This window comes from Dendropsophus ebraccatus, chromosome 2 (assembly GCF_027789765.1).
Source record: "Dendropsophus ebraccatus isolate aDenEbr1 chromosome 2, aDenEbr1.pat, whole genome shotgun sequence".
Classification (NCBI taxonomy): domain Eukaryota; kingdom Metazoa; phylum Chordata; class Amphibia; order Anura; family Hylidae; genus Dendropsophus; species Dendropsophus ebraccatus.
Genome location: NC_091455.1, coordinates 19,520,723 through 19,536,479, shown reverse-complemented (window position 1 = coordinate 19,536,479; position 15,757 = coordinate 19,520,723). Strand labels below are relative to the sequence as shown.

The 15,757-nt window shown below is 42.9% G+C and overlaps 1 protein-coding gene across 4 annotated transcripts in view; it reads right to left on the bottom strand.

The window, feature by feature from the left end:
• LOC138783004 (transient receptor potential channel pyrexia-like) overlaps positions 1–15,757 on the bottom strand; it is a 167,189-nt gene that overhangs the window by 10,090 nt on the left and 141,342 nt on the right. For all 4 annotated transcript variants that reach the window (XM_069957110.1, XM_069957113.1, XM_069957111.1 and 1 more), the window contains exons 18-20: positions 8,742–8,878; positions 6,320–6,477; positions 2,359–2,434 (exon numbers count right to left, since the gene is read on the bottom strand). In XM_069957110.1, the coding sequence (XP_069813211.1) occupies positions 2,359–2,434; positions 6,320–6,477; positions 8,742–8,878 (371 nt within the window). The remainder of the gene's footprint in view (positions 1–2,358; positions 2,435–6,319; positions 6,478–8,741; positions 8,879–15,757) is intronic.

Below are 15,757 nucleotides of genomic sequence, written 5' to 3'. Positions count from 1 at the left end.
CCCAGCAGTGGTGACACGGGGATCCAACCAGACAGCTGAGCAAATCGACTTCTACTGAATAGCGGTGGCCTGGAAAACACATGTACTGAGCAACACGCAATGCCCAATGACCTGTGAATATTTCATAATAGCTATTGACTGGTTAACATCCGGAAGCTTCCCCTGGTATAGCTGTATATGGCTCGCTGTACAGAACTGCTGGGCCCCTTGGGTCACTTTCACTCCACAGTATTGTGGTCACTGATTTGTATCAGGATTTTTAGCCAATATCAGGCGTATAACCTACAAAAAGAAGAACTATAATGGAAAGACGGGCACTTCTGGGAATTCCATCCACGTTTTGATAATAATTTTAATAATAAGGTATTCGTGGTCCTATATATAAATGGTGTTCATACCAATAACATGCAAACGCTGAAAATACAGCCCTATTATATACAGCATATGGAACAGACATTTTATACAACCTCCTATGCACCCTAAGGCTATGTTCACACAACGTATGCTATATACAAAACGTGATTTATGCAAAACATACGTTGTATTTAAATGAATGGAATCCCGGCAGGAGTGTATACACATAGTATACGCTCGGGCCAGCATTCCAACCTGTCGCATGAAAAACTGACATGTCAGTTTTCTGTGGCTGCTATTCATTGAATTGCAGCCGCACAGAACCTGTCAGTTCATACAATGGAGCGTGCGGCTCTGGCCACACGCTCCATTGTGTGCAGTGGTGAATTGGGTGTGCGCCCGCATCCAAATTCACCAGATATGGAGGTCACCTGGCCACGATGGTCTTCAGTAACACTGACCGTTCTGTGACCCGGCTGGGTCACAGACCCGCCGGTGTTATATGTAGCATGACCCCGGCCTAAGACTTGATTCACACGTTCAGTAGTTTTTCAGGACCGTATATGATGTCTGCAATTGTCCGTAATCAGCAAAAAAGAGGAAGGTGATAGTAAAATAAGTGGGAATGGTTTAAAGCCATTACTCATCCGTATTTTGTACAGAATTGTGGACGGTACAGACGTTTAATCCATAAAAAATTATGGATCCGCAAAATTATGGACAAAACTACGAACGAGTGGAGCCTAAGACTAAAGGTGCCCATACACTGCATGCTGAATACACAGTATAAGGCCTCAGTGATCGTTCAGATCCACATATAGGTCTGCTGTTTGTACCCTGTGATCCGTAAAATATGAACCATAATTGCATCTGTATCCGCACCTGCATAAATGTTGAACTGATAAAAAATAAAAGTGTAACTGTTTGCTTAGATTTTTAACATACATCCCGGATGTGATATCTGTGACGTCCGCAAAAAAAAACACAGATCCCATAGACTTCTATTGGTAATCCATAACACAATCACTATCCGTACTAGGACATCTCCTATTTTTTGGTGGTATGGATTGCGGATCGGCAATAAAACGATCTGTGTGAATAGCCCAATAGAAATCAATGGGCAATAAGTTCATCCGTGATTACAGATCCACAATCACGGACAACTTTGCGGGACAAGTGAATAAGGCCTTAGATGTATGGGGGTCTCTTGACTCTCCAATGACAGATGATGTGAAGAGAAGGGTCAGGAAGTGAAAATCCATCACACCCAACTCTTCTCTCCACCAACATCATCTGTTCTTGAAGGTATAAGCCAGCACCAGAACAGTCTGGAGGCAGCTTACCCCTCCGCTCCCTATAGGGTGTCAGCCAACAGATATTGAATGTGTATGGGCACGAGGTCATATATCAGCAAGAAATTCTTCAGGACAGCAGGATTTGTCTGATTTGCCACAGATTTAGGCTGCCTTCACAAAATCGTAGATACTTTGTGGACTACAAAAATTTGGATAGTCTGGTATTGTATCAGTATTTGTAGATTCGAAAAAACGGTCTGTACAAAATGGCCACTGGGAGGAGCCCTGACAGGGGTGGCCAGACAACTAATCCACAAATATGGATGATGTACAGGTGGTAATCAGTATGCTGTCTGCATTCTCCATGGACCCATTGACTTCTATAGATGATTCTGTTCTGCAAATACGGATTTGCTGCATCAAAAATACAGACCATGACAAAATGCTTGTGTGCCTGACTCCATAGAGAGCAGTTCTGTACTGTCCGTAATTACAGACAATATACGGGCTGAAAAAATATGGAAGTGTGAAGGAGACCAGACAATTCCCTGCTCTGATCTCCATGGATATGTGTAGACAGGGTTTGATAAGTCCCATCCTCAGGTACTGAACTAAACCCTCTGCCACTCACATTATGTGAAAATAGACAAATATAGTTTGGCCCAGGCGAGGGAGGCTGTATAGGGAAGATCCCTGGTGTAGGACTCACCTGTTCTCTGACATCCTGGGCGCTGTCTGTAGGTTTGGTTGTTCGACTGGTCCCCAGACTACCGGACCTGAAGAGCCTGTGAGAGGGCAGACATTGTGCAAGAGACATTATTAAGTCTATTATTGGCCTATATAACATTATTTACTTTATTTAGATTTTGACGCTATGCGATCCTACCCAGAGATCAGGTTACACCCCTAGACGTTGCTTAGTTCTGGTGAACAGCCAACACCCCCACCAGTCACCTGTGTTGTAGCTACAGTCACATCTCTACTCTTTGTCCTTGGTACATTGGATAGCCTTATACCTTGGTCAGATGCCTCCTGTACACATCCAATACCTTATTTATATACCTCCTCAAGTTTCTTACTTAGGGTACTATTACACGGAACGATAATCGGCCGAATCGGCCCACATGATGACAACGATCATCGGCTGATCGTTGATATAATAGTAATAGTGGTGTGCGGTCGTCGACTGACGATTTACATTACCTATTCACGCTCCAGGGCTTCTCTTGCAGTCTTCTTCCCGAGTCCCGTGGGCTCCAGCTTCAGAGCGGCCTGTCTGAACTAATAGGCTGCTCTGAAGCTTTAGCGCGCGGGACCCGGGGAGAAGACTGCAAGAGGAGCCCTGCAGCCTGGACAAGTAATGTATAAAGTTAAGCAAGGGCTGTAAGGACATCGGTAATAGGGAGTCCTGGAAAACTTAAGTATAGCCTATGGCGATAGACTGCATCCATGTTTTCAGGCAGCCTTAGGGCTGCATCCAACTTCTTCAGCCACCGGTAATCAAATGCTGCACGCTCTGTTTAAGACAAACCAGAATGTGCTCAAGGTTCGCTCATCTCTAGTTCTGATCTATGACTAACCAGTGGCTGATTATGTTTTATTTGCATATTTTGTAACTGATTGTCTATGATAATTTGAACATTTATATTATTTATATTATCAGATGCTTTGTATATTTGATGTATTTCCTTTAAGTGATGCCGGAGCCATGGTGCCTACATATGCAGTGACAGCCAGAAACAGAGATCTCTGTACATTGTACAGTGGCCACTTCAATAGGAGCCGTGCTGCAGTAACCCAGCATGGCCACTATACAATGTATGGCGCTGTCTACCTCCAGCTCTGTATGTAGGCACCACAGATTGGTAAACAGCAATCAGGTCAAACACCAATTAGCTATTGATGAGGATAAGCAGATCATTCAAAAATCCCATTGACTGTACCACCCACTACATGCTCCCCCGGGCCTCGGCCATCACTAAGATCCCACTATATGACAATCACCTGCCATTTATTTTGCCAATACCGATATTCTTCCATCGTATAAACACACATTGCATTGAATGTGGAGGTAACTTGGCTGGAAAGGCTCATTTTTATGACATTGAAGCTTTTTCAGGGGCGCCGCGCTCAATATTAATTCCTCACTCCCTCAGATCTCAGTAGCGTTTGACACAATTGATTTCCTGGTTTTCACTGAGTCATCTTTGATTTCACGCCATTGTGTTAGGACGGATTGCTTCCTTCTTTAAAAAGCTTTAAAGTTGGATTAGCACAAATTTTTTTAGCCGAAAACTATAAATCTTGCCGAGCTCCTGCGCTTTATCTACGCGTTATTCTTTATAATCGTATACTCCGGAGGGCAAGAGTTATAACACACTGACATGTAATAGTATTTATCCTCAGGTAGGTAGTATACATAAAGGATCCAAAGGGTCCATGGCAGGTAATATAGGGGGTTTACACCGCTATGTTCTTCCATCCCAGGCATATAGCCCTGACATTCGCTGCCCAGGAAAGGTATAATGGCGGACAGGCAGCGCTCAGGGAATGGATTCAGCAGTTTTGATGTGTTTCTTTGTTTTCAGAATTAGAACATAATTGATTATGTGCCTCTGTAATTTTATCATAATTTAATGTCTGGGCTTTGTCATGTGATCAGTGTTACCAGGCCTCATCAGATTGTTTCTGAAAAGATGATGAAGCCTGAAAATGCTGATCACATGATGAAGCCTGGTAATGCGGTTCACATGATGAAGCTTGGTAATGCTGATCACAGGATGAAGCCTGGTAATGCTGATCACATGATGAAGCCTGGTAATGCTGATCACATGATGAAGCCTGGTAATGCTGATCACATGATGAAGCCTGGTAATGCTGATCACATGATGAAGCCTGGTAATGCTGATCACATGATGAAGCCTGGTAATGCTGATCACATGATGAAGCCTGGTAATGCTGATCACAGGATGAAGCTTGGTAATGCTGACCAGATGATGAAGCCTGGAAATGCTGATCACATGATGAAGCCTGGTAATGCTGATCACATGATGAAGCCTGGTAATGCTGATCAAAGGATGAAGCTTGGTAATACTGATTAGATGATGACGCCTGGTAATACTGATCACATGATGAAGCCTGGTAATGCTAATCACATGATGAAGCCTGGTAACACTGATCACATGATGAAGCCTGGTAATGCTGATCACAGGATCAATCCTGGTAATGCTGATCACATGATGAAGCCTGGTAATACTGATCACAGAATGGTGCCCAGTAATGCTGATCCCACGATGAAGCCTGGTAATGCTGATCCCACGATGAAGCCTGGTAATGCTGATCCCACGATGAAGTCTGGTAATGCTGATAACATGATGAAGCCTGGTAATGCTGATCACATGATGAAGCCTGGTAATGCTGATCACAGGATGAAGCCTGGTAATGCTGATCACATGATGAAGTCTGGTAATGCTAATCACATGATGAAACCTAATTATTCTCACCACATGATGAAGCCTGGTAATGCTGATCACAGGATGAAGCCTGGTAATTCTGATCACATGATATAGCCTGGTAATGCTGATCACATGATGAAGCCTGGTAATGCTGATCACATGATGAAGCCTGGTAATGCTGATCACATGATGATGACTGGTAACGCTGATCACATGATGAAGCCTGGTAATACTGATCACAGGATGAAGCCTGGTAATACTGATCACATGATGAAGCCTGGTAATACTTGGTAATGTTGATTACATGATGAAGCCCAGAAATTATATGATAAAGGCCTATTGTTGCTTATATTATAATTAGTGTTGAGCGGACTTGGTGAACTGTTTGGGTTCTCCGTACCCGAATGCTTGGTATTTGACTCCCTCCGGCTCGAGAAGATAAATGATGCCCTATGCAGTCCAGGAAAGCATGGATATAGCAATTTGCTGTATCCATGTTTTCCTGACAGCCCCAGGGCAGCATCCAACTTCTAAAGCCATTGGGAGTCAAACGCAGAGTGTTCAGGTTTGTACTCAAACAGTTCAGCAAGTCCGCTCAACACTAATTATAATCTTAACATAACAGTCCCTTTTCTATCAGTCAGTCACGTATTCACATGTAATGGTCACTGTGGTTTGTAGTTACCATGCACCACTAACACCAACTATAACCGAACCATAGACTAATACACGTCATTCCTCACCGGGTTGTGATGAATCCTGTAAAGCAGGGATGGGCAACCTTCCGCCCACCAGCTGATGCAAAACTACAATTCCCATCATGCCAGGACAGCCAAAGCGAAGCTTCGCTTTGGCTGTCCTGGCATGATGGGAATTGTAGTTTTGCAACAGCTGGAGGGCCAAAGGTTCCTCATCCCTGCTGTAAAGCAATACTGGGGCATGTACAGATTGATGGGAGTCTTGTCACAGACTCATACTGATAATGTGTATGTCCGGATCAAACGTGAAGCTGTTAAATAGATCCCCCCCACCTCCCGAAGGAAAGTAGCTTCATGGAAGTATCCTAATGGGATCAAGCTGTATTTCAGAAACGATGATGACAATTCTACATGGTATAATGGGTGAACGTTACACTCTTGGTTCAGTTGAATATTTTGGGTTTTCCATGGGCTGATGAGACAGACACAATGCCTTTTTCACCCCTAATCCTGTTACCTGGTGGAGCATCAGTTTGCAGGCTGTGACGAATCATCCTTTCTAGAGACTCAAGCCTCTGGTTCATCTGCTCCATAGCCGCGCTCTGTTCCTGCTGGTTTGCTATCAGCATCATTAACGCCTGTGAACTTTCTGAACTCGGAGGCTGAGGCGTCGTCCTGGTAAGGAAACAAAGCAATAGGGTTCTTAGAAGCTCAGTCTTCATCTTCCATAGGGAACCTGCTGACCTCTTAGAGCTGTACTACTTACAGAAGAATACAAGGGTAAAAATAGTCCGTTCTCATGCTAGATACCACGAGATCACACACCACCACAGAGGAAAAAAACATCTCCGATATCATCTACGATATACAGTATAATAAGTGATTCTGTGTTATAAGGATAGCCTTAGTGATCAGGGGTGACTGCAAACATATATGGGAGTGCTGATACTATTCAGTATACCAGTAACATGAACCGTATGTAGAATGGTGGTAAACCAGTATGGGTGAAGAAGCAAGTTTCTATATACATTATGCGGACAAAAAGATAAGAGCTGCTGCACCTCACACCTATGGCTGATACTAATGCCTCTCGGCTACATTTAAAAACCAACGCCAGGATGTTGGCATATAATTTGATCAAACCATATTGCCTCATGTACCACGTGCAGGTCCCCTGGTTCACATGAGTCCCTATACTAACTCCACTATGTTGGTCACCTACCACAAACCCCGCAAAGCGAGCGCAAGCAGGGAAGGGAGGCCATAGAATAGCCCTGCAAGCCCAATGTCACAGGACCAATCCCCAAGGACCCCTCGAAAGCCAGCAAGCAACACAAGTGTGAACATGGTCTTACAACTCCCCATAACTCCTGCAGGTAGAATGCGAAGAATAGGAGGTACCTGCCATGTGTGCACAGGTGCCTCCTGCTGATTGGGGTCACATGGGTCTTACCCGCAGGAGTGCAAACACTCAGAAAAGGGAGAAAAGCAAAAAGTGAAAGGAGCGCTGCTCCTCACACCTATGGCTGATCAACTCCTGCTGGGTTTGGGGGGGGGGGGGGCTCTTGGGGATTGGTCCTGTGACAATGAGGTTGCAGGGCCATTCTATGGCCTCCCTTCCCTGCTTGCGCTCGCTTTGCGGGGTTTGTGGTCGCTGACTGACACAGAGGTGAGTTAGTGTAGGGACTCACGTGGGTCAGGAGACCTGCACGTGGTACATGAGGCAATATGGTTTAATCAAATTATATACCAACATCCTGGAGTTGGTTTTTAAGTGTAGCTGAGAGGCATTAGTGTCAGCCATAGGTGTGAGGTGCAGCAACTTTTTTCTCTTTTTGTCCGCATTCTATATACATTAGTTATGGTCTGAGAAAATTTTGGGGCCCAATGGCAAGACTATGAAAGAAGACCCCAATGTGAGTCAATGTTTAGTAAAGCAAAGAACAGCATAAGTATTGTTACCTAAAGGAAAGGTAGTAGGGTTGTATATCAGATCTTCTGTACAAGGAAGAATACACATACTATAGAAAGAATATACTATATTCTGCATAAATCAGCCATACCATTACAACCACCTGTCTAATATTGTATCTGCACCAAAGGCCCGTGCATATTAAAGCAACCAAGCACACTCATTCTGGTGGGCTTAAATGACTATGTAATGTATATCAAGACCTCCCAAGTCTCCCCTTATAGATAGATAGATAGATAGATAGATAGATAGATAGATAGATAACAGATAGATAGAAGATAGATAGATAGATAGAAGATAAATAGATAGATAGATAGGAGATAGATAGATAGATAGATAGATAGATAGATAGATAGATAGATAGATAGATAGGAGATAATAGATAGATAGGAGATAGATAGATAGATAGATAGATAATTAGATGATAGATAGATAGATAGATAGATAGATAGATAGATAGATAGGAGATAGATAGATAGATAGATAGATAGATAGATAGATAGGAGATAGATAGATAGATAGATAGATAGATAGATAGATAGATAGGAGATAGATAGATAGATAGATAGATAGATAGATAGATAGATAGGAGATAGATAGATAGATAGATAGGAGATAGATAGATAGATAGATAGATAGAAGATAAATAGATAGATAGATAGATATTGCACCCAGTGGTTGTGAGGTAATAGAATTACCATTGGGGCCTCCATGCTTTACCTCTACACCCATTCCGTATTCCCCAATAAACAACCACTCTATACTTTGCACCACATCATCTTTGCGGATCCAGATGACTGAATTATATATTTACAGATCAGAAATCTTCCTTGCTTTGTGTCTTACAATTATTCTGCGCCTCACCACAGGAAACAAGTCATTTTCTTTGCATTAAACCTTCATGCTGTGGAGATATTCATCCCCAGGGCCATGTTCATCTCCTCAGATGTGGTGGAAAGTGACGTACCTCTGCGGGCTATCGGTCTGATGCAGTTTGGAGCCGGATTTCACGTTTCCATGGCTACTCCTCTTTTTCTGAATGCCCGACAACTCGTTCTTCAGCTGCTGATCTTTTACTATCTGCATCAGTTCCCCTAATTCTTCCTGTAGAAACAAGAAGAAGAAAAGTAGGTTGTTGCTGTGACCGGGCGCTTCTGAATACATTAGCGCGGTGCAAAGAAGAAGCTTCATACATTTTTCAATAGGACATTCCCACCAGAGCATCACAGAGACTCGATGAAGAAGAATATTTCACAGTATTAAGACTTAAACGCCTGAGGGGCGGAAGACGGAGCTTCCATTCTGGGCGCAACGCGGAGAACGGGAGCCGCTAATAGAAATAAAGTGATGTCATTATGGAACCTCGCTGGAAACGTTTGCCATAAATGAAGGAAATTAATTTGTTAGACCTTAAAAAATGACAGAATTGGAGGAGCCATCGCCGCCGAGCTGCCGCCTTATGGTATCCGTCATGCTCTCGACAGTCAGTGTAAGCGTGGCAAGGTCTCTCAGGTTTCATCAGAAGAACTTCTTCTAAGAAAAATAGGCTCTGTTTACACTGAGATCATGGAAACCATTACATATAGGGGGAGATTTATCAAACATGGTGTAAAGTGAAACTGGCTCAGTTGCCCCTAGCAACCAATCAGATTCCACCTTTCATTCCTCACAGACTCTTTGGAAAATGTAAGGAGGAATCTGATTGGTTGCTAGGGGCAACTGAGTCAGCTTCACTTTACACCATGTTTGATAAATCTCCCCCTATGATAGTGTCCAAGCCATCCTCAACAGCACCCAATGGACCTCTCTGATATATAATAGGGCCCTTTAAGTTCTGACATGGTGTCTTAAAGTTAAAGGGGTTACCCAGAATTAGGAAAAACACAGCCACTTTCTTGCCATAACAGCGACACTCCCATCCTCAGGTTGTGTGTGTTGTTACAATTAGCTCCATTCACTTTAATGCAACTGACCTGCAACACCCATACTGAGGATAGGAGAGCTGTTGTTTCTAGACGAAAACGGCCATGTTTATCTAAGCCTGGACAACCTCTTTAAAGGAGAAGACTGGTGAAAATTTTTATTAAAGTATTGTATTGCGCCCCAAAAGTTATACAAATACACAATATACACTTATTACGGGAAATGCTTATAAAGTGCTTTTTTCCTGCACTTACTACTGCATCAAGGCGTCACTTCCTGGATAACATGGTGATGTCACTTCCTGGATAACATGGTGATGTCACTTCCTGGATAACATGGTGATGTCACAACCCGACTCCCAGAGCTATGCGGGCTGTGGCTGCTGGAGATGATGATGGAAGATGCTCAGATGCTCAGAGTCCCTCCAGTGCCCTGTGTCCCTCTGCCATCATTCTCTCCTACAGCCACAGCCCACACAGCTCTGGGAGTCGGGGCGTGACATCACCATGTTATCCAGGAAGTGACATCACCATGTAATCCAGGAAGTGACATCACCATGTTATCCAGGAAGTGACATCACCATGTTATCCAGGAAGTGACATCACCATGTTATCCAGGAAGTGAAGCCTTGATGTAGTAGTAAGTGCAGGGAAAAAAGCACTTTATAAGCATTAAGCATATATTGGTGATTTGTATAACTTTTGGGGGGCAATTCAATACTTATAATATTTATAATAATAAAAATTTTCGCCGGACTTCTCCTTTAAGACAGGAATAACAACCCAGCATGCTAAAAAGAAGAGAAGGATTTTTTACCTCCTGCTTTTTGTCTTACCCTTCCCCTGGATCATCACTATAGAGTAACAGGATAAACTGCATGGACACGTCTTCTTTCGGCCTTACAATGTAACTCTTCCATCAAATTTGACTAAAGCATCAACTGAATAGTTTGAACGCAGCCTAAAAGCAACATACAAAACTAGTGCAGGACTTGAAGGGAAGGACCATTACTGGGGCTACGTGAGCAATCCAGACATACATTGGCATATCCCTAAGTCTGTATGGGCCCAGTGTAAGTAAGAAGAGTCTCATTTTGGCATACAGTGGGTATCAGCATATCAGCACAGTATAGTCTGCTAAGCCTCAGGGCCTGCTGTGACTGCTCCACTGGTAAAGTCTGCCTCTGGCAGGGTGTACCAGCAGTGTGCCAATGTAATTAATGTAATGCATATGAAATAGGGTGTGTTCACATATTGCAGTTTCATTATGTTACAGCATCATTTCTTTACAGTACTTAAAGGGGTTTTCCAGCGCTACAAAAACATGGCTACTTTCCTCCAGAGACAGCACCGCTCTTGTCTCCAGTTCAGGTGTGGTTTGCAATTAAGCTCCATTGACTTCAATGGAACTGAGTTACAAAACCTGCACCCAAACTGGAGACAAGAGTGGTGTTGTCTCTGGAGGAAAGTGGCCATGTTTTTGAAGCGCTGGATAACCCCTTTAAAAAGAGAAATCCAGCCAAACTGAAAACTCTGCAGAAGGCAGGTAGGGAAGGGAACACAATAAATAATGTATACTTACCCATCCCTGTGCTCCCGCAGCCCTGTAAGTGTCAGAAGCTCCCTGACCGCAAATGGGCTCCAGCTTCTCCCAGCTTCCTGGTACGTCAGTGACTGGCTGAGCCGGGTCATGATGCTGCAGGAGCAGAAGATTCAGAAAGCCAGATTTTTTTTTTATGTTCCCGTACCCCCTGCCTTCTGCAGATTTTTCAGTTTGGCCAAACTTCTTCTTTAAACATTTAATTACAGCACTGCATAATAATTTTGCAACGTGTGTGAACACAGCCCCAAACTGTAAAAAAAAGTAAATAAAGAAGAAATATCCTTTATTAAGAATTTCCATTTTCCTAAAAAAAAAAAAAAAAAAAGAAAAAAAAAAAAGGGTGAAGATGTACATCAAGAAATTACATTCAAGGGGTCATAAAGGGGTGGGAAAGTGTGAATTTGCCTAATGCTGAAAGTAAACTGGTGCGGTGTGACAGCAGCCTCAGTGACGGCATATACTTAGCCGGTGAGACGTCTCCCTGACGATTCTAGTATAATCTTTACATCATAAATTAATTTGCCAAATTGTGAATGAGAAAATAAATTGAGCAGCGAAAACGGTAAGATTCATAGATAAGGAGCGGCGTGTGAATCTCAATTAGCTCATAAAGCAGATGAGTTATGTTCACAGGCTGGAACGTCCATATTGCTAATGGCTTTTCAGAAGGAAAACTTTACATTACTTTCAAGCCTATACGTATGGCTGCTTCTACACGGCTGTAGTATTTTAGGGCTGCACCATCCAGAGCTCCTGGGGATGACCGAAACTCTTTATTAAGAATCCTGATGTGATTGACACACGGGGGTTTGTGTCCTACTAGAAGATGCTCTAATAGAGAATGCTTACACCTTGGGCATAGTTCTTGTCCCAGTGACAGTGTTCAATTCTCTCTGGAAGTGGTTTCTTAAAGGGGTACTCCAGCAAAAAATGTTTTTGCTCAAATCAACAGATTTCAGAAAGTTATATAGATTTGTAATTTACTTCTGTTAAAAAATCCCCAGTCTTCTGGTACTTATCAGCTGCTGAATGTCCTGCAGTAAGTGGAATATTCTTTCGAGTCTGACACAGGGCTCTCTGCTGCCACCTCTGTCCATGTCTCTGCTATGTAATTGCAGCACCAGAGCAGCCCTGCAGTTCCCAGCACAGCCATTGGTGGCAGCAGAGAGGTCATGTCATTCCTTAAAGGGGTATTCCTCTCAAGTAAAATACTTGCTGAATCATCCCTCCTCCTGGAGACTAACAATTTGTTCCTTACTTGTTATTGTCTATTCAGTCTCCTTCCCCCAGTTCTCAGATGCTGATTTCTGCTGAAGACACAAAAATCTGTGTGCGAGCTTTTCTCATCGTCTCCTTCTCCCCCCCCCCCTTTCTGAGATGGCTGATCAAAATAGCATCCCTGACCGGCTGTCTCTGTACTCTGTAATGCGAAGAGGCTTTATTTGAGGCCAAGTTACTGGTGACCTCGCTATGATTAACACTCCTAGCATTACAGAGTGGAGACAACTGGCCATGGACACTGTTTACATGAGCCATCTGGAAAGGAAGGGGGGAGGAGGGGGAGATTGAGTTAACAGCTCACACACAGTTTTCTGTGTCTTTAGCAGAAAGCAGCAGCTCAGAACTGGGGAAAGACTGAAAGGATAATAACAAGTATGGAAGGAATTGTTAGTCTCCAGGAGGGGGGATGATTTTACATGTATTTTATCTGAGCGGAATACCCCCTTTGATGCTGCCACCTATTTACAGTTAAATGTAAAAAACAAAAACAAAAAAAACAAATATATATATATATATATATATATATATATATATATATACACACACACACACATATATTAATAAATATTAACATTTTCAGATAATATAACTTTATAAAAGAAATGTGAAACAAGTACATAAACGTCTATTCACTGGAATACCCCTTTAGTTATATAAAACAAGCTGCCCCAAAGAAGTATGGTAACTAATGTGGCCGAGAGTCATCTTGCAAATGAAAAGAGGATAAGTACTTAACAAATGGAAAAAGAAAGACCATGGAACAGTTTGTAAAACATTTGTAAGCTTTGGATATGGACGTTCTTTCTCCAAGATCAACACAGAAGGCGGCTGACATGGACTGAGTCATCATTCACTTACACAGGACTCTAATGTGCGCTCGGCTAATTGCCTCATTGAGCGTTAATTAGGAAAACGTTGGACTCACCGCTCAGGGTTTGGCCCTGAAAATACGGCCGCAGATCATCTGACTGCAGATCATCTCGCCTGCTCCTGTAGTTGAACGTGTGAATCTTATGGTTATATATCTCATTATAATGTTCATCCCTGTAGGTGCAAATGATTTCTGGTGGTGTAAAATCCACACTTATTTTTTCATCAGCTGTAAGTGGGATTAAGCTCGCTGTCAGGATGTGTATTCTTTATCCCAGACAACGAGCAGTAATCTAATGTAGGAGGAGATCAGCTAAACTTTTAGGGGTGTGACTGTCAACAAGATTGTTGACTGTTTCTAATAGCAACTGGCAGAATTATGAATGCAACTTGAGACCAGTACAAGATAATGCAATGTAAAAGTAACTGACAGTGCAAAAGAATTAGGGGTAGTACACAAAAAAAATCTTTCAAATCAACTGGTACCAGAAAGTGCCAAATATTTGTAATTTACTTCTTTTTAAAGAAAATCTCAAGCTTTCCAGTACTTATCAGCTGCTGTATGTCCTGCAGGAAGTGGTGTATTCTCTCCAGTCTGACACAGTGCTCTCTGCTGCCACCTCTGTCCATGTCAGGAACTGTCCAGAACAGTAGCAAATCCTCATAAAATACCTCTCCTGCTTTCCTGTCTGGAAAGAATACACCACTTCCTGCAGAACACACTGCAGCTGATAAGTACAGAAATACTGGTAATTTTTTTTAAAGGAAGTTAATTAGAAATCTCTGGCACTTTCTGGAACCAGTTGATTTGAAAGATTTTTTTTTAAACTACCCCTTTAAAGAAGAATCAGACCTAGATACAGAACAAACCTTCAGTTAGAATGGGGGGCTGTTGGGGGTGACTTTAAAAGATGATTTAATCCCTTTAAGGTGCCTATATACTTTTAAGAGCTTGTTCAGCTATGCATACTGATTCCTTCATACACATGCTCAGCCAAGAGTATTGTCAGCCAAGAATCTGGCAGTGACTTCTCTCTAGGGAGAACAAAAAGATTTGGGGTTGAACTTCAACATGGCTGATCCTTCTTTTCCCAAACATTTGTAACTCTCATTGTAACAAACTTCTGACATGTCACAGCAACATGTCAGAAGTTCAGCGGGGTCTAGGGGCAGAGACTCTCGGCGATCACTAGAATAAAGGGACAGAAGCGCTCAGCAGCACACATTGCTCTGCCCAGTTATAACAAGTAGTCTATGGAATTATAATCAAAGTCTATGGAGTTTAGTTTCAGGGGAGACTGACCAGAAGCCTGAAGGAGCCATGAGCAGCAATATATGTGTGAGAGAGGAGGGACATTGGCCGCAGTCTATGTGAGAGGAGGGCTATGAGCAGCAGTCTATGTAAGAGGGGGAGGGCCATGAGCAGCAGTCTATGTGAGAGAGAGAAGGGCCATGAGCAGAAGTCTATGTGAGAGAGAGGAGGGCCATTAGAAGCAGTCTATGTAGGAGAGAGAAGGGACATGAGCATCAGAGTATGTGAGAGAAGTGAAGCCATTAGTAGCAGTCTATGTGTGAGAGTGGGTCATCATGAGTGTCAGTGTATGTCAGAGAAGGGCGGCGCCATGAGCAGCAGTCTACAGTCATGGCCAAAAGTTTTGAGAATGATACAAATATTAATCTTTACAAAGTCGACTGCTTCAGTTTTTAAAATGGCAATTTGCATATACTCCAGAATGTTATAAAGAGAAATCAGCTTAACAGCAATTACTTGCAAAGTCAATATTTGCCTAGAAAGTGAGCTTTATCCCTCAAAACACATTTCAACATCATTGCAGCCCTGCCTTAAAAGGACCAGCTTACATCGTTTCAGTGATTGCTCCATTAACACAGGTGTGGGTGTTGATGAGGACAGGGCTGGAGATCAATCTGTCATGATTAAGTAAGAATGACGCCACTGGACACTTTAAAAGGAGGCTGGTGCTTGGCATCATTGTTTCTCTTCTGTTAACCATAGTTATCTCTAAAGAAACAAGTGCAGTCATCATTGCACTGCACAAAAATGGCCTAACAGGGAAGAGTATCGCAGCTAGAAAGATTGCATCTCAGTCAACAATCTATCGCATCATCAAGAACTTCAAGGAGAGAGGTTCCATTGTTGCCTAAAAGGCTCCAGGGCGCCCAAGAAAGACCAGCAAGCGCCAGGACCGTCTCTTAAAAGTGTTTCAGCTGCAGGATGGGGCTACCAGCAGTGCAGAGCTTGCTCAGGAATGGCAGCAGGCAGGTGTGAGTGCATCTGCACTGTGCACT